Raw genomic sequence first — 26594 nt, forward strand, 5'->3', positions numbered from 1 at the left:
ATGTTACCTGCTGTAGAGTATGTGTAGTCAGCAAAAAAATAAATCTATACATGATACAAGCAAAATAAAAAATAAGGCACGTTTTATCCTGAAGTTTTTAACTCGTTTCTGTAGCAATCTAACCTCCGTCTTCATTCTTAAAATACTTGATATGAACAGTATTTTTCCACACATGAAATGTACAGAAACACTTATCTTTTGTCTATTATTTTTTCTCACAAAGAATGCATTATGACTATGTTCTTGTCCAGCTCCTGTGATGCCACATCACAACCATAGGGTGTGCATAGGGTGTTTTTATTTATTTTATTTATGTATTTAGTTTTTTAATGGGCCTGAACAGTATTATGCCAGAAGAGAGACACAAAAATCATCTCAAATTTTATTCCAAAAAACAATGTAAAAATCTTTTTCAAAAGTCATGGAAAAGTACAAATGTTCAGAAATAGTCAAGCGAACTCTCTGAGCCTGAGACAATACCCTCACAGTGTTAGACAACTAGTGCTCGAATGTGTAATCATCTAAAATGTTTAATCCAATTGAGAAATGTCAGGTTTTCCAAAATGTTCAGTATGACATACAGTGCTTCAAGTAAATTGCGCTGGTGGAGCTGAGTGCTGAGTCTGCTCCATCTGTTCATTGGACAAGAAAACTGGAAGTGAATTCCAGTTATGTGCCTGCTTGCATCACTTGTCCTCAGTGCCAGTGTTCATGTTGCACAAACGCAGCTGCTCCTTCCCAAGCAAGATGAGACAATCCCCATGGCAGTGCCACGTCAGCAACTGGACCTGGAAACCACCTGGCAGAGACAACGACGGACATAGAAGTAAGTCTCATCTGAGGCAATTTTTATTTTATTTACTTGACAGTGACACTGAGATTGGTTACATGTTCATCACATCCACAAATGCAACAACAAAAGAAAAACGAAAAGTTAATCGGGGTTTATTATTAGTATATACCTTTATTTTAAATTATTAGTCATTGTGTGAATGCTAACAGTTAAGCATTTAAAACCATCACGCTTGTTCTATCCAAGTGGGATAGCATCGTGAACACGCCTATGTACTGTATATGATATACCAATACACACATTTGTACTTTTTTATCAAATCTGGCAGCATCAAATCACAAATGATGTTACCGTCACTGGGGACTTGAACAGAAACGCATCCTGTAGGGGTCCACAGATAAACTTTGGTGTTGCCGGTGCATATCGCCAGACGCGAGCGTCTTGGGTCCCATTGGAAGCAGCGCACAGCCGACATATGCTCGAGCACGGCCTCGAGGCTCATCTTCTGCATGTCCCACACCCAGATGACACTGGCCATGTTATCTGCGGTCAAAAGTGCACATCCGCAATCATCTTGAAAGCGCACTCATGGACTGCAAAATGCTTAGAGCTGGTCATCAAATACAGAGTGGGGAAATGATGTCTGACCATTTTTGGTGGCCAAGTAGCGACTGTCTGAGCTGAAGGCCAACATAGAGACACCAATCTTGGGGTTTGCCCTGTCTGGGTCTGGTCTGACCACAGGCATTTGAACTGGAGCTGGGTGAATCTCATCTGGAGAGGAGGACAAGAAAGCTGGTGATTACAAGAGAGGATGGTTTTTACTTGACCCAAGAGTTGGTGTAGCCAAATGAGTAATACGTTTTTTTTCTTTTTTCCAATAAAAGGCAAACACTGACATACATTTGCTCTGGCTGCTTAATAGAGTTGAGCCCATTGTTATGTTGTGTAGAGTGTGTTCTTCACTGCCAGCAGCTGATCTTTTCTCCACTTCCTTATACACAACCTACCAATACAACAAGTCGCTTTGGTTATAATTAAGCTCTCCTGCCTTCTGGTACAATATAAGAAGAATGGCAGAAAATACTTGCAACTTTAGTGGTGGTGATTGTAGCTGGGTGTTCAAACTGTGCAATCTTCTTCCATGTGATGTGGTTAAGGATGCGTACCTGCAATACATTAACAGTCACTAGCACTATTTCTTACATGTGGATCAGTGTATATGGTGTAACTTTCTCAATGTGTGTCCAAACCTTTTCATCATAGCTGCCAATGGCCAGGAATTGACTGCTGGGGCTCCAGGCCACACACTTGACACCCAGCGACCACTCATAGGCGCTGTAAGTAGACAGCAACCGGCCATCCAGAGAATACAGCAACACCTTGTACTGCCAGGAGGACATAAACATCAATCAAGCGTTGTGCTTCCAACAAGGATTGGAAAGGTGAGTGTGACCTTTAGTTTTTTTCCTCTCAATAATTAGGCAATTTACACAAACAGAAAGTGAGGTAAATAAAGACAATATACAGTACCCACATATTTGTGGTTTGGCATTTGTAAATTCAGTATTTTGTCACTGTCCTGTGAAAAACACTCTCCAATTTTGGACACTTTTTAAAATTTTCACTTTAATGCGATTTCTGTAACGCGGAAACATGATTCAGGTAAAAATAAGACGATGGAAAAAAAAATGGAGATAAGTGTTTTTCACATGACAGCAACAATTTGCTGATTTTTTTCTTTTTTTTGGGGGGGGGGCAACATGACATATCCTCAATTTTTTTGCTGAAAATCTCACCACAGAGGGGGTGGGGGCGTTAATTTGTGTGCTCAGTCAGAAAAAGTGCACTGTTGCACACTTTTTGGTTGCACAAATTCTCCCATCGACTTACAGTAAGTGTGTCACTTCCGCACTTTCATGAAATGTACACACTCTGGCTGGAGCGACCTTGAAATGAGGGCGTTTCCCTGTCAAATCTTGCGCAGGGTAATCTACCAGTGACTTGAGCATCTTTTCTGTTCCGTGCTCAGGAAGCTGTAGTACCGACTCTCGCCTTTTGAAGGTGAAACGTTGCACGTTTTGAGTCAATTAACTGCTTCCGTGTTCAACTGGTGACAGTCATATTACAGAGCAGCTGCTGACTAATGCTGACGGGTTGGAGTTTGTACAAAAGCGCCGCTCCCGACAACTGCAGTAATTGTTATGGTGGCAACGGTGAGTTCGATTTTTAATCATTTGTTTTTATTTGACATATGCTGGTTGTAAAATCCAGAGAGGTGACGTGTGCGGCAAGACATGTTGCTACGCAATGCTTAAACAACTGCCGGCTCACTTGCTTTTCTACTGATGCAGACATGCATTCAGTCATGAGCATAGTCTTCTGATTTCATTACATTTATTGTAGTTATTAGATATAGAATAAAAACAAATCTTTCAAAGTAGCCTGTTAGATGTGCCACACATTGGTGCAATCAGCATAACTTCCGTTTCCACTACGCAAATTAATTTCACTTTTAAAGTGTGATATATTTTCCAAATGGATCTCTAGGGAATCGCGTCTCAGGAAAACTCCACAATCGGGGACTTGCAGGAATTCTCAATTCATATGGTCAGACCTCTTCGGTAACTTCACACGGATTCCTAGGCTACACATGGTGGGTGTCAGAAGCCTAGACGGCAGATCACCACACCTTGAAAGTGTGCAAGAAAGGCGTGTAAGACATTGACTTAAACATGAACAGGAGAATATGCACCTTTAGTTAGGCCGTATCTTTGTCTAATATAAGAAAAAGTGCTTTGCCACCATCTTGTGCCATCTATAGGCAATGACGAACATTTTTATGTGGATTAAGCAAAGGTCAGAAAGCATAACAGTTTCAGCTGTCAATATGTTGAAGTGACAGTGTGAAGAACGTTTTAATTTTTCAAAGTTCATTCATTTTGAAAACCCACTATTCATTTAATAATATGCAAAAAAAAAAAATGTTATATCACATCAATGTACGTTTTTTTTATACATGGTATAATCGTAGGTGAAGTAATCTCTCATAGGGCACGCCTCCCTTACAGGAGGCTGCCATGTCTCGCCGCCATCCTTCTCCTATGGGCACCCAAAGGAGGCAAAATTAGCAAACGTAATTCCTCCACGTCATAACTACAGCATGTGTAATTAAAGCAATGCACGTACTACTGTCACTTGAGGGAATACTAGAAGTCGCTTGTGATAACATTTTGCTTGTACCTGTGGTGAAGAAATTGGTGGTAGGCTTGCGACGTATAGTCAGTCTCTCTAAGGCACTGTAGTGCACGCGCTTCAAAATACATGCACTAACTTACATCTTAGGTTGTTGTATTCTATTAGTTCACCACTAGATTGCACTAAATTCTACACATTGGGCCTTTGAAAGCTACTAGGACACCGTTTCACAAAAAAAAAAAAAACCCTCTGTCATTAAATGTGTAATAACCTGACTGTTGTGTAATAGTTTAACAATTAGGTGCTGGTAATCTTTAAAGCGGAAGTCAACGCAAACTTTTTTTTCAAGAATATGTTCTATGCAAGTCCACTAGTTAAAACAGGGCATTCTGATAAATATTGCGTTTGTGGAATAAGTGTTAATCCACTCGTTTTTAGGCATCTCTGGGTTTTCTCTGGGTCTTTTGTCTTCTGTCGACTGAAAATGACATCACAACTGCTCACAACGACCAATCACGGCTTACCTGTTTTCTGAGCCGTGAGTGGTCGTTGTGAGCAGTTGTGATGTCATTTTCAGTTGACAGAAGACTAAATGGCCGCCCCCAGAGATGGCTAAAAACGAGTGCATTTTGCTGCTTAATTTATATTCCGCAAACTCAAGATTAATCAGAATGCCGTGTTTCAACTAGTGGGCCTGCTGGGAACCTATTCTTGAGAAAAATATGTTTGGGTTGAATTCTGCTTTAAGGTTGAAATGGCATTGAAACTTTATTCTTTTCAAAGATGAGGTGATGGGTCCTCCAGCCAATACTGTGGGGTGCCATTATGTTCAACGTCAACTCAATTTTCAGTTTTAACACGTTTCGCTTGCGCTCACTATGCTTTTACATGCCAACCATCAGTTAACGCGGCACCTTACACCGAGCGCTGAAGTTCTGCATGCAAAGTCAAATACTCATGTATTTTCGCTTTTCAGGGCATGGTTCTGTCCCTTTCCTCCATGAACAGCGGGGCTCAATTATACATGAAAGCAAAAACAAAGACGTCATTGACATTAAATGAAAATCTTGGGGTATGAACAAGAGCTAAAAAAATAAATAAATAAAAAATAAAAAATCCTACACCCTTTTTTTTCCATTTTTTAAATTACGATTTTACACAATTTAGCAATACAGATACCACGGCATTAAGGCCTAACCTCCAGACAGCTGTCCCAAACAGCCAGGACGCAGCCATTGGGAGACCACTCTAACCCTGCGAGGTCCTGCGTCTCTGTCTCAAAATGCTGTAAAAGAAACATCATCACTACATATTTACACTTTAAACAATCAAGGTAGCAATTGGAACAGATAAAGGTGATAGACACAATGCTAACCTTACTAGAATGTAAAATCCTGTTTTAAAAGTTTGACTCCAGGATATCATTTTACTGTATGTTACCACTTGGATAAACTTGGTAGATGGAGGAAAAGCCAAGGCTTAGTCTTCTACTTACCCTGAGCAAGTGCCAGTCATCACACACAAATACACAAACGTAATCTTTGCAGTCACGACGTTCAGCCAAGGCCATGTAACAGCCATCTCTGCTGAAATCAATACCTGTGGGCAAAAATGAATACGCACAAAACTATCATTCCAAGTGAAACAAAATGCTGCTCCAAGTAAATGTAATTTTACTTTAAGACCATTGAAACTGTGACTTCCTATGCGTATACTTCCTATCAGGCGTTATGACACTTAGGAGTGGAGTATCATGGCATCTGTATTGTATTGTAGCATCTGAAATGATGCATAGGTCATGCAAGGGCATGAACAGCGACGGTAACAGACCATAATTTTTTACCCAGGCTGCTGACAGGCCTGTTATGAAAAGTATGTCCCATTTACTGAAAGTGGCACAGCTGTCTGCAGAGAGAGGTACACTTTTTTATACATAGCCCGGGACTGGCCGCAAGGTAAAGGACGGCATGTGATTCATGGACATTCTGCTGACCCTGTCCTCGGGTGCTTGACCCTCGGGCGCGTAGACACTCACAAACCACAAGCAATTCATTACAACCGAATTATTGTCATACTCACTCTTGTGACAAGCTTTGGGATTCTTGATGTAAGACACAGCTTTGGTGCACAGGGACCACACAGTGATTCTCAGCTGTCAAGACACCACACGCACAAGAAAGGAACAACTGTGGCTCATCTTATCCTGTTCAAGTCATTTCTACACATTCAAAATGTCATATATAACAATATTTACAGACCTCTGATAAGCCTCCTATGCCTTGTAATGGAGCTCAAATGGTGTTTATCAGTTACGGAAATGTGAACATGAAATCAGAGCATATCCGATATTAAACATGGGTACAGTTATTGAAAACATCAGACAAAAACTCCTGTACAATCCTTCAAAAATATACATGGGAAGGAACATATAAGCCTGGTCTTAAGTCAGTTGTACAATACAAATAAACCAGTCATCCATTTTGTATTTGGGAATGTTTGCCGCTTTCGTCACAACGTTTAAACTGACATTTGAACTGAGCCAATGTCTGTCACTTAAGTGGCCAGAAATGTCCACTCTGTTTGCTGAAGACATCCAGCTGTGTAGGACCTCCACAATAACAACCTCAGTGCACATATCCCGAACATCCCTTACCAATATTGCTCAAAACGAAAACACTCTTGAATCCACCAAACATTAGAGATGGGTCCCAATGCAACACTTCTTGAATGGGGCCATTATGAGAATTTACTAAAGTGATCAAAAATTACGTAAAGGCTATGCCTTCAAAGCCAAAATAGTTATTTCATTTATCAATCAACAATTAGGATGTATGGAAAATTCCCATATTGCCACAGTACAATAACTCGGAGGCAGAATGATAGAAGATGACTATACTATAAAAGCAGTCTTAATAGCAGCAAACATGAAATAAAGCATGTCAGCAATTTCATATTTGTGTCTGGGCAAGTGTATTTGCTGCCATATATTCTGATCTGTCAGCAGGGGATTAGAGTGCAGGCATTCCACATAGGAAGCCATCTTAAACCGATATAGCCCATTTCTCTTGTTACAGCCTCATGATTCTATCAAGGAACTGGAGCCTCTTCAAGCCAACATATACACAAGGTATGGGTGAGCGATTGTCATCATGTCCATGTCAGCACTTTAGCCTGGCGTCTTTGGTGACAAGTTAGATGCTAGCGTGGCTCCAGCCGTACCAAGAATGCTAATCCAAGCGCGCCAATCTAAAAGCAATTACAAGAGTTGAGCTCAATGACGTCCTTGGCTTCAGTGTGGCACCTCGCAGCAGGTAAAGGCGGACCCATGGGGATGGGTGATAATCATTTTACGAGAGCCAGAGATAAATGTTCAGAATCTGATCTTTCGAAGTAGGTACAATCATACCTATGAAAGCTGGTTTTAACTGCCCTCCTCCAAAAACAAGCCAGGTTCAACAATGAAGGCTTCAAGGCAACGTTTTTGGCTTAGTCTTTATTGGTTGCATTAGCAGATCTTAAACTCTCAATGGCAGTTTTGAGCTAACACTCGAGATACGCGCAAAAAGCAACTCGCAAGGTACAGTTGTTGGGTACCCTTCTTTCAAGAAAACATAAGTGGCCAGACAGTTTTTTTTTTTTTTTATTTCTAGTGGGACTCAAATTGAACCATAAGGCATTTCAGAATAATGCAATTATTTAAAAAAAAATAGCAAAGAAAATGAGATGCCCCTGTTCATTGTATTAGTCATAGTTTACCAAAAGAGTTGCTAATATTTCAAAAATTCTGCCAAATGTAAAAATGAAATGACATGCAGCTAAAACACACACATGGCTAAGCAGCTTTACCGTCACATAGTCAGACAGACAAACGCATACAGAGGCACGATTCACACCACAGGCAGCTGTCCCTAAACAAGTTATTATAGCAGGCTGTTTATGAGTGGCGCTGAAACTCAAGCCTGACACGAACACCCGTCTGGCACAGCCTTAATGAAACCTTGCTTTGGGGTGAAGGTAAGTTCAGCCGGCCCGTTGTCAAGACAGTAGTAAGTGCGATTTTGGCTCCGTTAAATTCATTTCCAACTTGAGTGACAAAATGATGCCCTCTAAATAGTCATTAGTCAATAATAAGACTGTTGATATTACATACCGGCCAGTGATATGACTGGCAGAGGGAGCTTGAGTTAACTTCTGTGCAGAGGGCAAGAAATGTTGTGATGCAATACTGTAACATACTTGATCACATTGAGAAAAAAAAACAAAAAAACATATACTGTATAAATTAAACACTTGCAGTCAACCTCAAATAGTGGCCTCCACTCTAATAGACAACATGTCCCAATTAGTCACAGCGCATGTTGCCCAACTGAAGCCTCCATTTTCCCCTACAGAAAACATAACAGGTGGTGCCACTACATAGCTCTAATCATCCTCATTACAGTGGAACAGTTTGTTAGGCTTCGCATGGGCACGGCTCAATAAGATACACTCTCATTTGGTAGGTGTTACCGCCGTGGATTTGTCGCTGATGCCAGCTCATCAGCTAATCAAATGCCATGTGTTATTGCTGCAGCAACTTTTTTGTTGTGGTTTTTCTTTTCTTTTTAAAATATTGTTTGTCCTGTTCTTGTTATTTTACAGTTGGAAGATCCAGACAGACACAAAGCAGACATACCACAGACACATGCACTCCCCTGCACTCTTTGGCTCCTCCAGATGCCGTTGTGTGTTGGCCCATGACACCTGTCAAGTGATTCCCGGAGTCAGGCTCAACTTCGTATGTCACACAGGCCGAGCGTTGCAGCTCCAGTATAAGCTCTCATCACTCACACAACATGTGACTACTATGGAGTGAACACGAAACAGACGTCAGGAGGTACAGGTTGGAATGAAAATCATTTTTGGCACCTTCATTGTTGGTTAGCAAACTTAGCTGTAGCTTGACCCTATAAATCTTCAGGGCAAATCTTTTTCAGTGTCTCTGGAATTATTAAGTAGACTTTGGCATCTCGCTAAAAGTGTTCGTGAACTCAATCAAAGTGTGGTATGAGTCCTACTGATGATATGCGGGCTCCCTCTAGTGGTGCACAAAAGAATCACTGCCCAAGTAGGGGAGATCGGGGCTTGTTGTCACATTACAGTTCTCTTCTCCACCAGAATGTACCGTATTTTCCAGACTATAAGTCGTGGGTTTTTTTTCATAGTTTGGCCAGGGGTGCGATTTATACTCCGGAGCGACTTATGTGTGAAATCATTAACACATTATTACCTTTATATCACTTCACATGTTATTTTAACCCACATAAAGAACATAAAGATAAATCCTAAAAGCTATTCAAATGCATGAATAATTTAAACGGTTAAAATCTAATATTGTGTTACATAAGTAATTAAAATAGTATGATAAAAAGACTATTTGACTGTCTATCAGTCCATCTATACAAAATACTGTACTGTTCCTTTAAAAGGTGCCGTGCCTGGCAGTGCATGGTCTTGCATCATCAGCCAGCCACACACACGCACGCACGCACGAGAGTGGAGGAGAGAACAGATAATTACGACTCAATACAAAAATACTTTTGGAGACTTGGAAACATTCTACATGGCCGGCGATAAATAAAAGACTTATTTTAATCGATCTACGACCGTTTTGGTGAGTTTAAAGTTATCTTACCGAAGCTTTCTTGTAATGCTACACGTGTGGATGCTAAATATTACCATTGTAGCTCGGTGGAAATGATGTGTACTAAGCGCACAGTTTTATTAATTTGATTTATATAGACACATTTATTTACATTATGCGACAGAGACAACTTGGATTCCAAGAGGGGGTGGTGGGGGGGCGACTTATACTCCAGTGCAACTTTCATATGTTTTTTTTCTTCTGTATTATGCATTTTATGGCTGGTGCGACTTGTACTCCGGAGCGACGTAGAGTCCGGAAAATACGGTATAACTAAAAAGTGGAATACCTTTATATCAGGGGTGGGAAATTCCGGCATCCCGCGTGTTTTCCATCTGTCCCTGCTGCAACACCCCTGATTGAAATTATCATATAATCCACAAGGTCTGCAGAAACTGGATAATGATCCTGATCATTTGAATCATGTGGGTTGCACCAGGGTGACATGTAAAACATGCAGAATTGCCAACCCAATGCTTTATATGGTCAGGAGTCGTGTCCTGTCTGAGAAAAGAATAGCACATTGTGTGCTGAGATGAGTGCCAATTAACCGTTTTTCACAAACCAAAGTAAAAGACGTTAACTTTATACATTTTAAACAAGCATCTTCCAGACACAAATCCTAGCCGTGATACATGTGGACTTGGTCGAGGAGCAATTCAGCCATCTTATCATACCTCAGAGCTAGTATTAGCAAACATGGTAGTTTGGAGCAACATATCTCAGTCATTTTGGGGTTAGTTGTCACGTGACATATGCAAAGAATGGGCCAATGAAAATTCACCCCAGGCAAATTGGTTTACGTACGGCCAGAATTACCATTGGGATGATGTGTCTGACGGGTGAGGAAATGTGTTTGTCAGATGTTGTTTGAGTGTTATATGGATCTTCCAGTTATTGTTGGAACCATGTCCACTCTTCAGTACTGGTAAGTTTCATAATGAACCAGTGCTTTGTTTTTTGTAATTCAATTAAATATTGAATTTTCAGTTTAATGAAGGTAAAACGGGCATTTGATGCTGACAGCCATGGCCTTCGTGCCATCGTTCCTAAGGACTTTAATCCAGTGCATGTTGCATAATATTATACGTTTAAATTAGTTGAATAGTCTTGGCAGCACTTTAGCCCGGCGACTTTGGTGACAAGTTAGAAGTTCAACAACATTTCCAAGCACAGTGATGAACATTTACTTTGGCCGACTTCAATGTTCACTTTCAGGTTAAAAAAAAAAAAAGGGGAGAGAGAGCAAAAATGTTGTCTTTTTTTATTAGTTGCAAAATCCAGTGTGACATCTTACCCCACGGAGTAAGACAACTCACTCAATGGTGGGGCAACATATCATGTGTTCTCACTCTCTATTTGATTGCTTATAACTCTGCACTGGCAGAAAATATCAAAATTACATGAATACAAAAATATAGACCTGAGAATTTGGTCTTTCATCTGGTATACAATTTGTTTATATATGATGTATATGATATATGATTCCAATAAATATAAAAAAAGTGTAAAAGTAAGACATCAAGCCCTGGTTTACCCTACAATTCAGTTGTATTTAACTTCTAAATTCAAAACATTTGAATGTAATCTCTTAGAACAGTTCATTTATAAACATATGAATGTAACCTTTAAGAGCAGTTATAAACGTTTGAATGTAATCTTTAAGAACAGTTACTTTTTAAACGTATTAGACCAAATTTAAATGTAATGTTTGTCCAATAATTGTAACTGAATATTTTTTTAAGTTGCAGTTTTATTATTTTACTATATCTAAACGGAGTGGTAATGTTCAAGCGACAGTATCATAGCGTCTAACAATAGTATTAAAATACTTTATAGGAATAACGGTCTTGTTTTTTATGAACCTTTAAGCCTACTACGCTTCTGTATTTTAATATTGGTCAATATGCTGCTACTTGGAGAGCTAAGTATTTTTTTTAGGTAGTGCCAGGTGTAAAAAATGTTTTGAAAGGCCCTGCGATAGTATGTCAATATCACAGCATAAAACAAGTTCACCTGGAAACTAGAAGGATGCTATTTTTCTTGGAATAAGCAACATTCACTAAGGCCCAGAGTTGCGGTAATGTTTTTTTCAATAATTATTTCCAGTACACACCCTTAAAATGCTTTGGTTAAATCTTAATGAACCAAAGCTCACTAACAGCAAAACCATAGATGTAAACAAGTTGGAGAGGTACTGGTGATTTCTTCCTCCTTGATCAAAGCTAAAGTGGCAAATTTGGCAACCATAAACCCTCTGGATTACGCCAGACCTACATGATGCGAAAAAATGTTCCAGAGGCAAAAAGGGCAATGTATGACAGGATGCTAACAGGAGTGGAGCTATGAAATCAGGCTGAATACATGCAGCAGGTGGGGGTAGAGGGGCGGGTGTACGGGGTGTTAAGGCTCTGGTGTCTGGCTATTTTTAAGACCCCACTTTCCTTGTGGGCCAGCAACAGTGGAAATCAGACAAGCATATGCATTAACACACTTGCGTGCGCAAGAATGCATGCCCGCTTACACGCACCAACTTGGCACTTACATGGAATTCGGTGGTGTTGAGAATGTGACGTCCGTCTGGACTCCAGCGAGAAGCGACCAGTCCAATCGAGCCCTCGTCGATTTTACAGTGCCAGTCAGGCTGTTCCAGCGACCACACCTGAGAAGAAAGACAGGGAGCGGGACAGCAGGATAACCATCACTAATGACACCCCTCACACACATATTGTATTTTCCTTAACTTCAGTTCCAAGAACCACTTGAAACCATGAAAGACTGGCGATGGATCCCCTTACAGAGGTAAGATACATGTTGTGCAATTACAATAAAATGCACCACTTCTTTTAATTAATAGAAATCTTTGTCTGAAAAATATCTTTGTTGTAGTGATGTCCTGAGTTTCAATTTTTACAGTTCATGTTTCAAGCAAGGCTCGATCAGGTATTTGTGTATTCAGAGAGCTAGTACAGTGTCATGTAATGCGATTTGTCACAAGGTATGTACAGAGAGACAGCCATCTTTCTAAATCCCACTGGATTATTTACTTCATTTATCATTAATGTATTGTTGGCATAATTACCAGAATCTATTAGCACATCAAGCCCAAGTCATTTTTCAGTCCATTTTTTGAAAAAAAGGAAAAAAACAACATACTGAACAAACTAGAAGAGATCAGTGACCTCCATTCCAACTTTGTGGATTACCATTACTTGGATGACTGTGAATCTACACAGACATAAAGAATTAATACTATTTTTTAGCAAATACATTGGTATTTTTAGTGACAGTGAGTTAAAAATGACAAAGGTAATAATGTTATAACGTTTCTCTAATATTTGTGTTTTACCCACTTAATAATTATGAAGCAATGCGACATTCAGACATGTTTGTATGAGGCACATTTGTCACCCATATAACTGAACAGTGAACATCCTTAACAATTAAGTACCCATCCCTCATTGTCAAGAGTCAAATACAGAATACGAACATGGAGTGCAACTTCAATAAAAATAATTGTTGTTCATGTTTTACTGATGCATCAAATATGACTTCTACTTCACTGAAAAGACCAAAACTGTCTGGGGAAAAACTTTCTTTACAGCTGATGCTAGAATCAAAATAAACAAACAAGAAACAGGAAAGTGAATGTTATATGTCTGTTGAAATAGAATGAGAATACCGGCACAAATATCCCTCAAATTATTCATCGGCATCTTCTCACAGCCTACCTGTACCAGTCCTCTCTTGTACATAGCACACAAGATGAACTGAGAGTCAGATGACCATTCCATGTGAGATATCTGGTCCAGGCAGGTGTAGAGGTTCAGGATCTGCAGCGTGCTCACATCACGTATCACCAACCTGTACTGAACGCAGGTAGCCTGCAAAAATCATTTTGTAAAAAAAAAAAAAAAAGGCCATTAAAAAAACTTAAATCACTTTCCCAATAATGACAACTAAATGTAACACTTTACATTAAAACTTACTAAATATTTCCCATCTGGAGAGACTTTACAAAGTTGGTTGGATTGCTTGAAGACCTCAGTGAAATTCATGTTGAGGATTTCTAGAAGAAATGTATAAATAGCAACTGAATGAGTTTCATCCAAGTAACAGCCTTCTCATCTGGCGGAGTAATTCCCAAATTAAACACGAGATGGGGACATACGTCCAAGAACCAGATACGCTTTAAACATTACACACAAAACACATGACAACCATGCACGATGATAACTCCTAAACAATCCCTTTACGGGTTTATTGTTGTAAAAGGTGGACATTATGACATGACGTCACATCTTAAAAATAAATAAAAATAGTTAGCGATTGGAAGCTAGGTACAGTTTGCTAACTGACTCGCTACTATAAACAATAATAATAAAGTTATCTATGTTAGCAACGAAACTAAACTGAGGCTCAACTTAATTTGACCTTCTGTCGATTTGGCCACGCTATTTGAGAAGACACCCACAGATTAGCGGCGAACAAACTACACGTCGCTAACGGTTAGACAACTACATCTACGCTAGCTCAACACGCTATTTGCGTCACCGAATGAAGTCTGCTAACCTTTGTTATTTTCAAAACCAGGATCAGAACATCATCACTGAGACAAGAGGTGGTCCAGCCTAGTGTGTAGTTTCAAAAAGTTAGCTTCGTTTGATTCTCATTAGAACACAGGAGCTGGGATTGTTTGTAAAAGTACTAGACCGGGCACAGGAGCGCTGGCCAATCAGCTTATCGCTCTGCTTCTTGTGCATTCTGGGAAATGAAGTTTCATGTTCTTCTTTTTTCCTTTCTGCGTAAAGCTGATCATACTTGTCATGCACTGACTAATCTACCAAATGTATACTGCTCCACTTCTTTCAAGTTCGTTCGATTGCTGATTTTAGGTATGCAAGGTGCATGCACAAATTTGATTTAGGTGTATTTTACTATGTTATTACTCGGCCTAAATCTATCAACAAATATTCCTGTTTCCATTGTCGTGAAACATTGATGTTGCTCATATAACACAGTGAAGCCTGTCATAAAAAATAACCAAAAGACATACATCTGCGGAGATGGGAGAAGGTTTCCCGCTTGTGTGCGCCCAAAACGCGCTGTCTACCGCCTCCCTTCTTCCTTGCCTTGCTGAAGCCCCTCAACAAAGCTCACAGTTCCCAGGGCAGCATGCAAATCAGCTTCCCTGTCCTTATCACTGTCTTCATTTTCTTTCTCCGAAAAGTCAATCTCCTGCTGCATTCTTATCAAAGTTAGAGTTAGGTCGATTTTTTTTCGTTGTTTTCGTTATTGTGCTTTATATGGAGGCTCAGTCTCTGGGTATGTTCAACAATAAACAGGCTCTGCACACAACACAATTCCTCTTGGATTGGGATAATAACACTCTTCAGGTAGGTCCGTTTATTTATTTTATATATATATATATATATATATATATATATATATATATATATATATATATATATATATATATATATATATATATATATATAAATATATATATATATATATATATATATATATATATATATATATATATATATATAAATTAACATTTTTTTTCAGTGTAGGACTATCTACAGGAACGATCATTTTTTTGTTTATTTACACATTTGTCAGTAGCATAATAATCATAACATGATAGTTTTTTGTTTATTTACACATTTGTCAGTAGCATAATAATCATAAATGAAAGATTCCTTTTTATTATAACTAACAGTATTATTGTATTCTAGATCTATAGTTTCATCCCAATATGGCTAAATTACTGACCTGACCTTATTGCGCCCTCCTTGCATCTTTTAGTTTCAATGCCAAAGTGTTTTAATAGAACGGGGAAAAAAAACGTTGTCAAATTAAATAAAATCGTTCACATGGTGTTACAGAGATTTCAATAAAAATGTATAATTAAATTCTTTACATTTGGGAGTACATGCTTTTCCGCCATACTAACTCATGGGAAGCAGGGTGTGTGGTTGTGTATTAGTAAGTGTAAGTTGCCATGGGGGCCGTAACCCTGGAGTGGAGATAATTTGATATGTATCTGCCTTTGTGCTGCAAAGTTGCGCAATTTCTTGGTTACAGAAATTAGCGCGCAGAAAAACAATACAAAGAAAAAAAATCGAAATCCAGTCAAGTAGTCTATATCATTTTTGATTTACTGCTTTTAGAAGTGCAAAATAGAAGTGGGAAAACGCATTTTCGCTGCACTTGTTTAGTCTTATTTAGGACCCATAAGGCCGAGACTCACCATCTGCACCTGTTAGTTCTGTTATCCAAATATGCCTGAAATATTTTTATTTTGTTGTTGTTTTAAAAATGTCGATTTTTGTCCTGGCTAAAATAAACTATAGGACTTCTCTCGCTTATCTCAAATCGAAGTTTTGAGCGCTTGAACAATGTTTACCGTGATACGGATGTTAAATTAGATGCAAAATAAATATATTTTCCCTGCCGAAATGAAAACAAAAATATATAGGCTATATGTAAATACACATATATATTTATAAACACTTGGTTGCTTTGTTAATTGATGTCGGATCACCTTGTACGGGTGTGATCCATTTTGGAGGAGGTTGTGATGCTGAGATTTCTCTCGCTGATGAGTTGGCTGGTCTGGGCACGCCCAGACCCCCTGACACCTTCAAACATTGGTTATATCACACTTGTGCGTGTGCTTGTGCGTGTGTCCGTGTGTGTGCGCGTGCTTGCCAGCCTGCCTGCCTGAGCGTGTGCGTTCGCGCGTGCGCGTGTACGTAGTTTAGTGCTCATGGGAAGTCCTAATGTCCAATTAATAATATGTGTGTGCTTCACAGAGTGATCTGCCCTTCGCCAGACTACCCAACCTCCAAAATGTCCCAGACCTCACTGAATGAAGGAGGAGGCCCCTTTGAGAACTTGTGGAGCTCCCTGTGAGTGTTCAAACAAACGGCTAGTTTAGTTTGAATTTAGTACAATAAACATGAATTCAGACAACATTTGTTTTTAAATGGAGGATACAATGAAATTTCTGAACTCAAATGATCCAGCATGCAAACGATCCAGCATGCTCCAGAGTGCACTGATTGTTGAGAACTGTTACTTTCACAGTAGGTTCATGAGGTCCTCACCCTGAGCGGTAATATTTTAGAAAATATTTCAATTCACTACAAATTCTGCAATAGTAAAAGTTTGGGGGCACGGGGCTTCTTAGGAACAAGGTCACCAATTATGAACATGATATTCACGGAAAGATGTTTTGCAGATAAACACGCGCTTTTGTACAAGAAATCAACACAGAAGACAATGTCTTAAAGAACACATCCTAGGTTTTGATGAAAACTTTCAGCAAGGTATTAGTTTCATCATTTCAACATGTGGCCGAATGTGTGTGCAGTTTTATGTCTGATTTTACTGTTTTTTCATTCCACTAGTGTTGAACTGTTCTACATTAGTGATTATCTCAGCAATTCTTTCTTAATGTTTATGGTCAAAAGATAATCCACCTTCCCTCGCTCTCTCATCATTTTTCAAGATTTACATTTTTTTATTAAATAGTTAGCAATAGTTTATCTCTGTATAATTATCTTGGTCAAAGATTTGAAGAACACCATTCTTCTTAGACATACAGTATCAAAATGAAGTTATCACTGACTTTAATTTCATCAAGCGATCTAATGTGCCTACAGGGAGCCCGACAGTACCTATTATGAGCTCCCCCCAGGCAGCCAAGGAGGTGAGCGTCCGGTACCTTCTACAAGTACTTCAAGGAACCAGAGCACTACTGCTGAGGTTTCCATGGACGTTTACCACATGAGGGACATGAACGACAATATGATGGTAGGAACAAATAGTAAAGTTGCACTCAGCTTTTTATTTATTATTTTATATATATATATATGTATTTTTTTTTTTTAACTGGAAGTACACATCAGCCAGTCCACAATACACGCACTTACACCACCACCATCACCACAACACCATTTTTTTTTATGCATCCTTTTACTTTTCCCTCCAGTGTTCCCTCCAAAATGCTTGCTTTCCCTCTCTTGTGCTGCATTTTCCCTCTTCTCTGTGTCCCCACTGATATTCCTTAGGGACTGAGGAGTGTGTGTGTGTGTGTGTGTGGGTGTGTGTGTGTGTGTGTGTGTTAGGGCAGGGCTAATTAAAGACTGAGCCAGAATACCCTTGTCAAATCCCTGCAGTGCCATCTGATGTGTGTTTATTCCAGTGTCACAAAACAGTGTCACAAACGGATCTAGTGAGTCAGAGATTGCAGTTTGACAGAGGCCATGGCATTGATGGATAAACCTCGTGTGTCAATTTCAATGTAGAACAAATATAATTGGTTGACAGACATTACCACATTAGTATCTTGCTTTCCATATGTAAATTTGCATGTATTGGTCTGATCTAATCTTTGAGTAGGCAAGTCTGGGCCTGCCTGGCCAGTTATGGAATACTCATGACAGATTAAAAAAGGGGTGGGGCTAGTGTGTATTGCTGCAAGGCAAGTTGTGGAGGCCCATTCAGGTGAAAGATACAGGAGATACAGACGATGCTATGCGTCCTCCATCAAGGGCGTGGCCATAAATGGCGCTTGCGAAATGTCTGGTCCTACTAAATTGACATTCACTTGATTCCAGGACTATGTACATTTTTATGGGAGCGCTATCCAATTGTTCCGCATTACTGAGATGCTGTGTGTGCAGGTAAGTGGGAAAAATGTTTTTCTTCCATTAATTTTGAAGTGGACATAGTCATATAGTGTGTGATATAGAGAATATTTTTGTAACTTGACAACTGTGTATTTTTGCACACAAGCGCAAGTTATTTGGATAGGACAATAGGGCTGTTTTATATATAAATACATGTATATATAAATATCAACACAATGGGGCGGTATGGTGGGGAAATGGTTAGCACACCCAATTCTGAGGTTGGTGAAGTCAGCTGCGGTAGGCTTCAGCTCACCCATGACCCTTGTGAGGATAAGCAGTATACTGTACTACTTATTTGCAAAATGGATGGCTGCACAGGTGAGTTCAATATGCAAAAAACTGCCAGTCTTTTTTTTCCCTCTGACATGTAGTGGATGAATGCACTAAACCCTTGTCGTCAATACTTGTGCTCATGTGGCGACTGCTTCTTCTTTGTTGTTGGGGCTTCTTTTTCTTCTTCTTCATTGTCCTCTTCTTCTCTTTTCTTAAGACAGCAAAGAAGAAACTGTAATCATGGCAAGTTAACTTTCGATTATGACATTAACAAGGACCTTTGGATAAAATGCAACATGCAGGCGCTGCGTTGGTTATAGCCATTCTCGATGCGCTATAAAAAACCCCGGCTACGTGTAGACAAGGCCCTAGTTTGTCGAAGATGGTAGTCAGAAAAGCGAACGGAAGCCCGTTTAAAATGATAGTCGGACCGGCCTATAGGCGATTACTATTTGGTCCTCCCAGACAAAATGGCGGATCAATGGATGTTTTTTTTTGTTTGTTTGTTTTTGTTTTTTTCCTTACTCGACCGCGTTTTTTCAAGAAACTTTATTAACATTAACAAATCAAACAGTTATTAATACATACATAATACATAGAGAAAAGAAAAAAAGAAGGGCCAGGGGGATTTAAAACAAAAATTCTAAATAAATAACATAAAGCAACAGTCTTAATTGCTTTCATATTTTTCGAATCCAGAACAGAATTTATATACTGTCTGGTTTCTGCCTCGAAAATTACAAAGAGAGGTTTTGAGTAACTAAATTTGGATGTGTGGATATGAAGTTTTGCTAGAATAATTATCAATTATATTTATATTATCAATTATATTTATATTAATTATATATTATAATAAATACTTGTTTAGCAGTTTTACCATCGTTATTGAAGAAACCAAACAGTACATTTTTCGAACAAAGAATAAAATCAGAGTAAATGTTATCAATGATAAATCGAGATATATCTTTCCAATACTTGATGGTATATGGCAGGGGCGGAGCCAGAACGTAGCTAATATGGTTGGGCCCGGAAAAATCAGGGTGGGCCTGAATATTTCTCTCACTGGGCACAATCCTCCTGTCCCGACACATTGCATATTCAAATAAAAAGGGCAAACTGAATAATATGGAGATCGGATATTGCTTAGACAACCACAATGCCATTTTTAATAATCAATAAAATAAAAAAAACATAACAAAAACTCTAATTTAATAAAAATTCAATAATAATTTACTAATCATTTAAAAGTATATACTTTTTTCATGAATCCCACTGGGTGGGCAGTCTGTGCACACCCAGGCCCACCCATGGCATATGGACATCGCCAGAACAGGTGAATCAACATTTCGGGAGACATCGTACAAAATAAACAATCAACACAAATGTCTTTCTTGAACTTAAGAAGATAATGCTTGGTGGGATACCTGTGTATAATTTTAAGAGAGATTTCCCTAACTTTTTTTGTCAGAAGATATTTATATGGAAGAGACCATATTTTCGTGTAAATAATCAACAAAACCAGACCAGTAAGAAATAACATTCGATGTTGTAGATATATCTTTTTGAAACAAGGAACGTATATTACAATTGTTACTTATAACTGATGTAGTTAGACAGATCTTGCCTTTAGAAGTCATCTTAGGGTCCAGATTTGGCAAACAGGATGTACTTTGTACACCTTTCAAGAGAATCAAGATTCCTGAAGGAATAGCACCCATGACCATAGCATACTCCTTTTTAAATCTGTTAAAAAAATTATGTATAGTTCAAAAGAAAACCTTCACCATTAAGTAATTGACTAACCAGAATTATTTTATTACTAAACCTATTCGTAAAACATTGTGATCTATTCTTATATAGGGCTGGTTAGGGTTATAGACTGGAGCCTATCCCAGCAGTCTTCGGGCAGTAGGCGGGGGGCACCCTGAATTGGATGCCAGCCAATCGCAGGGCACACAGAGACAAACAAACATCCGCACTCACAATCACACCGAGGGGCAATTTAGAGAGTCCAACCATGCATGTTTTTGGAATGTGGGAAGAAATCGGAGTACCCGGAGAAAACCCATGCAGGCATGGGGAGAACATGCAAACTCCACACAGGGAGGCCGGATCGAACCCACGTCCTCTGAACTGTGAGGCGGACGTGCTAACCAGTCGAACACCGTGCCGCCCTGTGTTGTAATGATATCAACTGAAATTGGATTTAAGTTAATATGACCGCCTGGTGGCATTTCTATTACTCCAGGTAAACTCTTACAAGTTCGGGTTATTATTCCTCCATATATCAATCAAATTAAATGTCTGCATAAATACATTCAAAGTATTGTTTACAGAAGACTGATCACGTGGAGGCCAACAGTCCATATTATGGTCCAATGTCATATTAAAATCCCCCCCTATTATTAGACCAGAATTTGGAAAGTTAATGAGAAAATGTTGAGTATGGTTTTCTAATACATCAAAAAGGTTATAATTCTCATATTTTGAATTATACCCATACACATGAATAATTATTATATTGATGTTCCCCATGTTGATTACTTGACCTGCTTTATCACGTACAGAATGTAAAACATGACCAGAAAACACGTCTTTCAATGTAGCGACCCCAGCAGAGTATTCAGACCCATGTGCCAACCATAAATCATTACTTCACTGAGCTTTCCATAACCGCATGTCATTAGAAATTGAGTGTGACTCTTCAATAAAGCAAAAATCAATTCTGTGCTGTTTAGCAAACAAAAAAAATGCTTTTTTAAGATTCACAATGTTCATTACCTCTTGGCATTGAGAGTAATAATAGACAAAGACCTATTAATAACAACAAACAAACAAGCGTAGATTTAAGTTATAAAGTGTGAGAACAATAGCCCTGCTATTAGCGGCTGCATCATTTTAACATCTGTTTTGGGTAACCTAGTGAAACACAACATTAAAGAACAAGGCATACTAATTTCATGTCAATCGTTTCGTCTTCAGTTATTCAATTTGAAATACAAAAAGAAATGTAGTAGAAATCCCAACCCCCACTCCCGCAAAAGTAGCAGTAATGTACTTTATTTTATTTTATTTTTTATTGAGTAACTCAGAACATACAAACACAACAGCCAAGGGGGTGGCGAACATAGACAAAGAAATATATTACAGAAATAGATTATAAAGCGTGACGTCATCAGCAGGCGTGAAGGACCCGATACAATCTGGACACCCGATCACATCTGGTACACACAACGGTGGAAGGCAATAAGCGGACCGCAAATTTTTAATAAAATGCCCAGCTCTGTGTACGACGTTTGTCATAACCTAACACTGCTGTTTGACTACACCTGTCAAATAGTCTGCTATAAGCAGAGCTGGACACTACCCTTTTTTGCCGCTCCGTCCTCCGTCCGCAACCTGGGTACCCTTCCGTCCTCGTCCATCCGTCCTTATTCATAAAAATACCCGTCCGTTCCCGTCCGTTTAAAGCGCTTCCGTCCTTACTTTCCGATCGACCACCCCCACCCCCCCAAAAAAAAAAATCTCAGTGTACTCACAAACATCATTTAAGGATCATTAGCGAGCTAATTTCCTGTGCACATCCACTTCCCGGCTGGGAGTATCATGAGAGGATTGAATTTTACAACTGTTCAACCAAGATAGCATTTGGCCGCAACACAAGACCGTCATGATGTGATGAAGATGATGATGATGATGAATGGAGCAAGCCACGGGACATCAGGAGAATATCTAAAATTGAGTAATAACGTAGGACTATTGCGTTTTTTTACAAAATATTTGCATTTTTACGCAAGACGTTTTCAGTTTTTATAAACGAATTATTGCAAACACGGACTTCCACTTCTGGTTCGTATACGCTAGTACAGATTTTTCTCGTCCGTCCGCACCGTTCCGTCCCTGGAATGACGGAATGATCAGCTCTGGCTATAAGTGATGCCCAATAGGGGGCTGCGGCACACTAGCACCATAAGAGATCATCAGGGGTTCCAAGGTAAAAGATCCCATTCCACTTCATTTTTACGAAGATTATTATTGATTAATTACAACATCTTATATGCCAGTGATGTACTATAGTGACAAGCAAAACAATTAAATGCTCTTCCATTAGATGGCAGAAGGTCCAATAAACCTGTGCATCCCCTTGTTGTTATTCATACGACAGAATAAGTCATGGCTTCTATGAGTACATTCAGACAATATCATGATTATTTCTGTACCAATACGTTTTGCGACATTCTAATGGCTAATTCTAATCTAAAATGGGTGCCTTGACTCAGTAAAAGCTGGGAACTGAGATTTATGCTAACCAACTGTCACTGCTGCTTTACACCGGGAGAAGAGTCTACTTTACATCTGATCTTTACATAATATTACCAACAGGGGGCAGAAGACTTCACTGTTGAAAACCCTCACTTCCCCTGAACTCTGATTCTTATTAAATTAGCTGGGCTTGCATAGTTTCCGTAAAATGCCACTCATGTCACTTCTCTTTGTTATGTCATATGTTGATGATGTTTATTTACATCCGCAATGGCAGTAAGCAGGACATCAGCAAGGGAGTAATCTCTCGCTCCTCAGTCTATATTGTGTTTCACTCATCTTGACAGGTGAGTGCTGCTTATGGGGATGGCCTATCTACATTTCTAAATGTTTTCAGCCTTTTGAGGCTCATCTCCGAATGGCAGCAAACAAAACGTCTGCCCATAGGGGACATGACATATTGTTAAAGCTTGAACCAACAAGCACACACACGCGCGCGCGCGCGCACACACGGACACACTTGCTCACACAAATGGCATCAGAGGTTGTGGCTCTGTTTCAACTTGTTACAGATCGTCGAGTGTGGTTACCAAGACCAAGCACACCTGCGAGCCCATGCACTTGCGTGATTTGTGTGCAAGGATGCATGTTTGTGTTTTCACACATACATCTGGCTTACGCCGTTGCCTCGGACCACAAATGTGGATTTGAAAGGCAGTAAACAATCAGATTTTAGAATGAGGCCAAGTACTTTTATCACACCATTTTGCTTTCAAATTTTCATTTGTCATTGTGGTAAATCTTCCTTCACCCTTCCATCATCCTTCTTGAAACATAAGCAAGTATGTAACGCTGTTCAGTAACACATTTTTCAATTATATCTGTCTGACAGTTATTATGTATTTATCTTTTTAAACGTAAACGTTTTGAAATGGGATCTCATAGGAGGTTGCCTAAATTGTGTGACTAGGGAGCGTATGTATTATGTTGCACAGCTTGTCCTTATGTTTGAGTCAATGTATAGATCCACAGAGCCACGTGTGCATACACTCGCACATCATACAGTTTGCATTAAGTCTGGAACATTGACCTGTCTCTTTGCTTTCATCTGATAAAGCACGGCAGCGGAACATATTGGACTTTACATATTCCCCTATGTCTGTCTTCATTTTGGGATTTGTCCAGTTTAAAACAAACAAACAAAGAAATTATCTCTATTTTTAAGTATGTAAAAAGCCTCACGTGCTTGGTTGAATATTGGATTTGGATTCTGACCAAAGTTTCATGATATTGTCAACTAATCTAATATGAATTCCCCCACTTGCAATGTCTAACAGTGTACATCAATAAAGCAGATTACTTTTGTGAATAAATGATAAATGATATGTTTTATTATTATTATTTACGTTTTAATATTTTTTGTTGTATACATTGAATCACTCATTGTCTATTTGGCCCTTTTCTCCATATGTAATTAGGATAATATAATGTCTGCTCATTCATTGCTGTAATGTTACACTAGTAAACAGTATGTATGTCATACTTTGTAATGTCAAAATTCTCTCTCTCTTTCTCTCTCTCTCTTTCTCTCTCTCTCTCGCTCTCTCTTACTCACTCACATGCCCAGACAGTGTTTACTTAGCTCAGGCCTTCACAAAGTGTTTTGTAGCATGCATGTACATGTGTCGCAGCATTGCAGTCTATGTCCAGGCATGCCATAATTAGAATGCTGTACCATTTTTTTTAGGCTCCAATCCCTATTTGCCTCTCTCCTCTTCCTTGTCTGTCTGTTTCTCTCTCACTCTACACACACTAGTCCTCACCTTTGTCCTGCCTCTACATATATGTGCTTGCATGTGTGTGTGTGTGTGTTTGCGAGAGAGAGAGAGAAAGAGCAAAAGAGAGAGACAGAGACAGAGGGCGAGTGGTGTGTCCACCCATGTACACCTCACTTGAACTCTGCTTAGTGTAGTTGTCCTGCACTCAGTTTGCTGTATTTGGACGTCCCTGACTGAAGCGTTAACGCATGTGGCTAAATCTTTAGAGGATGTACTACGTGAAGAAGAAGGTAAATATTCCTTCATTAATGTTTCTTGTACGAGTTGACAGCAGTTTGCATGGGAAAGTATGTTTTTGAGAGTTCAAATTTTATGTTCGTAGGAATGCGGTATGTTTTTCATTGAATAGCTACAATACAGTAGCTTATTGCTTCTCTTGCTGATGCTCAAGCAATTTAGTGCTACGTTGACTTTTTTTATAGACAGAAATTGATTGAATGAGCACAAGGTGGACGGATTGACGTCTTTTTCTGGGGACTGACTCAAGATCAATCAATAAATAAGGATCATGCATACATTTGATGAGTTGTATGACTTCGTGTAGGGCTTGAAAAAGGGCCTGATGGCGTGTGTTGACTTTGACAAGTGTGTCACCGCACACGCGCTTCAGAGCAACGACTCTTCCTTCTCTTCAAACAGAGCAAAGAGAGCAAGAGGAGGTGGCAGGTAATTAGACGGTGCAGATTACACTGGTGTTTTACAAGTTGACCCACATAGCCCCAAGGTGGCGACTGTGTGGACCATGCTGCATGCAACCACAATGGACACACACACACGCACACACCCACACACACATACACACACACTCAATTCGGTGTTCTTGCATGCTTGATGGTTTCATTGCCTCTATCTGAATCAGAATCTGGTTGATTGGCTAAGTAAAGCAGCCAAGAAATGTGTTTCCGTAAGTTGCAGCCTCTCTAGAAGCAGCAGCAAGAGACAAAACAAAAACGCAGCTAATAAACTATACTTTTAGGACATAAACACCAACGTTTGAAGTTCAGAGAGTCATTAAGCAAAAGTGTGATAATACTGATCAACAACAATGTGTAAAGGATGCGGCATAGCAGAGAACTATGAATACTGTTCACTAGAAAGATGCAAAAATATGAATCAACTGTTTGAAAAGTTAATGGCAAGGGGGAAGAAGCTATTGGATTGTCTCGGGTGGAGCAGGAAAAGCTGGTGTCCCGGGTCTGATGAGTCCAAGAGGATTAGGTCGGGGGAAGTACTGATGTTGTTTAAGTGGTCATTTTGAGTACAATGTATGATAAGTGTACACCGACCTGGACAAGTACCTGTACTCTTACACATTGTATGAAGTTGTAACGTCTTCAACAAAGTTCAGCTGCGTTGATTCAACCTTTGTGGATTGCCATGACCTGGATGACTGAGAATCTACACAGCCATAGTACAATGTAACCCGAGCTCCGTGTGTGACTCCAAGCTGCTGTCTCTCCAGCATCTCTACCTGTGTCCTGCCTCTGTTTCTCTCCTCCCTCTTCACCTTCACCTCCCTCATTCTCTCCTCTGCTCTTCTCTCACCCAGTCCCAGTACAACTTGCTCAGCAGCAGCATGGAGAGTCTGGGAAGCAGGGCCAGGCCAGCCAGCCCCTACAGCTCCGAGAACGCCTCTTCGGCCGTGCCCACCCCTTCGCCCTACTCCCAGCCCAACTCTACCTTCGAGGGCCTGTCGCCTGCCCCGGCCATTCCCTCCAACACCGACTACCCAGGACCGCACGCCTTCCAGGTGTCCTTCCAACAGTCCAGCACTGCCAAGTCGGCCACATGGACAGTAAGTGCACGCTCTCTCGATAAACCTCCGTGTGCATTCCTCATTC

The 26594-nt window shown here is 39.7% G+C and overlaps 2 protein-coding genes across 3 annotated transcripts in view; one reads left to right on the forward strand and one right to left on the reverse strand.

Annotated features, from left to right (window-relative positions):
* Positions 1–369: 369 nt before the first annotated feature.
* On the reverse strand, positions 370–14422 carry wrap73 (WD repeat containing, antisense to TP73). The gene is made up of 13 exons (XM_086052204.1): positions 14247–14422; positions 13664–13743; positions 13406–13558; positions 12220–12336; positions 6071–6143; positions 5487–5590; positions 5190–5276; positions 2047–2181; positions 1885–1962; positions 1697–1799; positions 1442–1567; positions 1145–1336; positions 370–799 (listed from the first exon to the last, which is right to left on the reverse strand). Exons 2-13 carry the CDS (start codon positions 13730–13732, stop codon positions 687–689), a joined length of 1350 nt encoding a protein of 449 aa, XP_085908330.1. The 5' UTR covers positions 13733–13743; positions 14247–14422; the 3' UTR covers positions 370–686.
* Positions 14423–17405: 2983 nt separating this feature from the next.
* tp73 (tumor protein p73) overlaps positions 17406–26594 on the forward strand; it is a 23611-nt gene continuing 14422 nt past the window's right edge. Inside the window, exons 1-2 of one of the 2 annotated variants that reach the window (XM_086052182.1) lie at positions 17406–17498; positions 26303–26548. In XM_086052182.1, the coding sequence (XP_085908308.1) occupies positions 17457–17498; positions 26303–26548 (288 nt within the window). In that variant the 5' untranslated portion in view covers positions 17406–17456. Of the gene's footprint in view, positions 17499–24739; positions 24984–26302; positions 26549–26594 lie in introns of those variants that run through there. The other variant, XM_086052191.1, reaches the window with a different exon arrangement.

This window comes from Filicampus tigris, chromosome 1 (assembly GCF_054856515.1).
Source record: "Filicampus tigris isolate MCC_2025a chromosome 1, RoL_Ftig_1.0, whole genome shotgun sequence".
In the NCBI taxonomy this organism is placed as follows: domain Eukaryota; kingdom Metazoa; phylum Chordata; class Actinopteri; order Syngnathiformes; family Syngnathidae; genus Filicampus; species Filicampus tigris.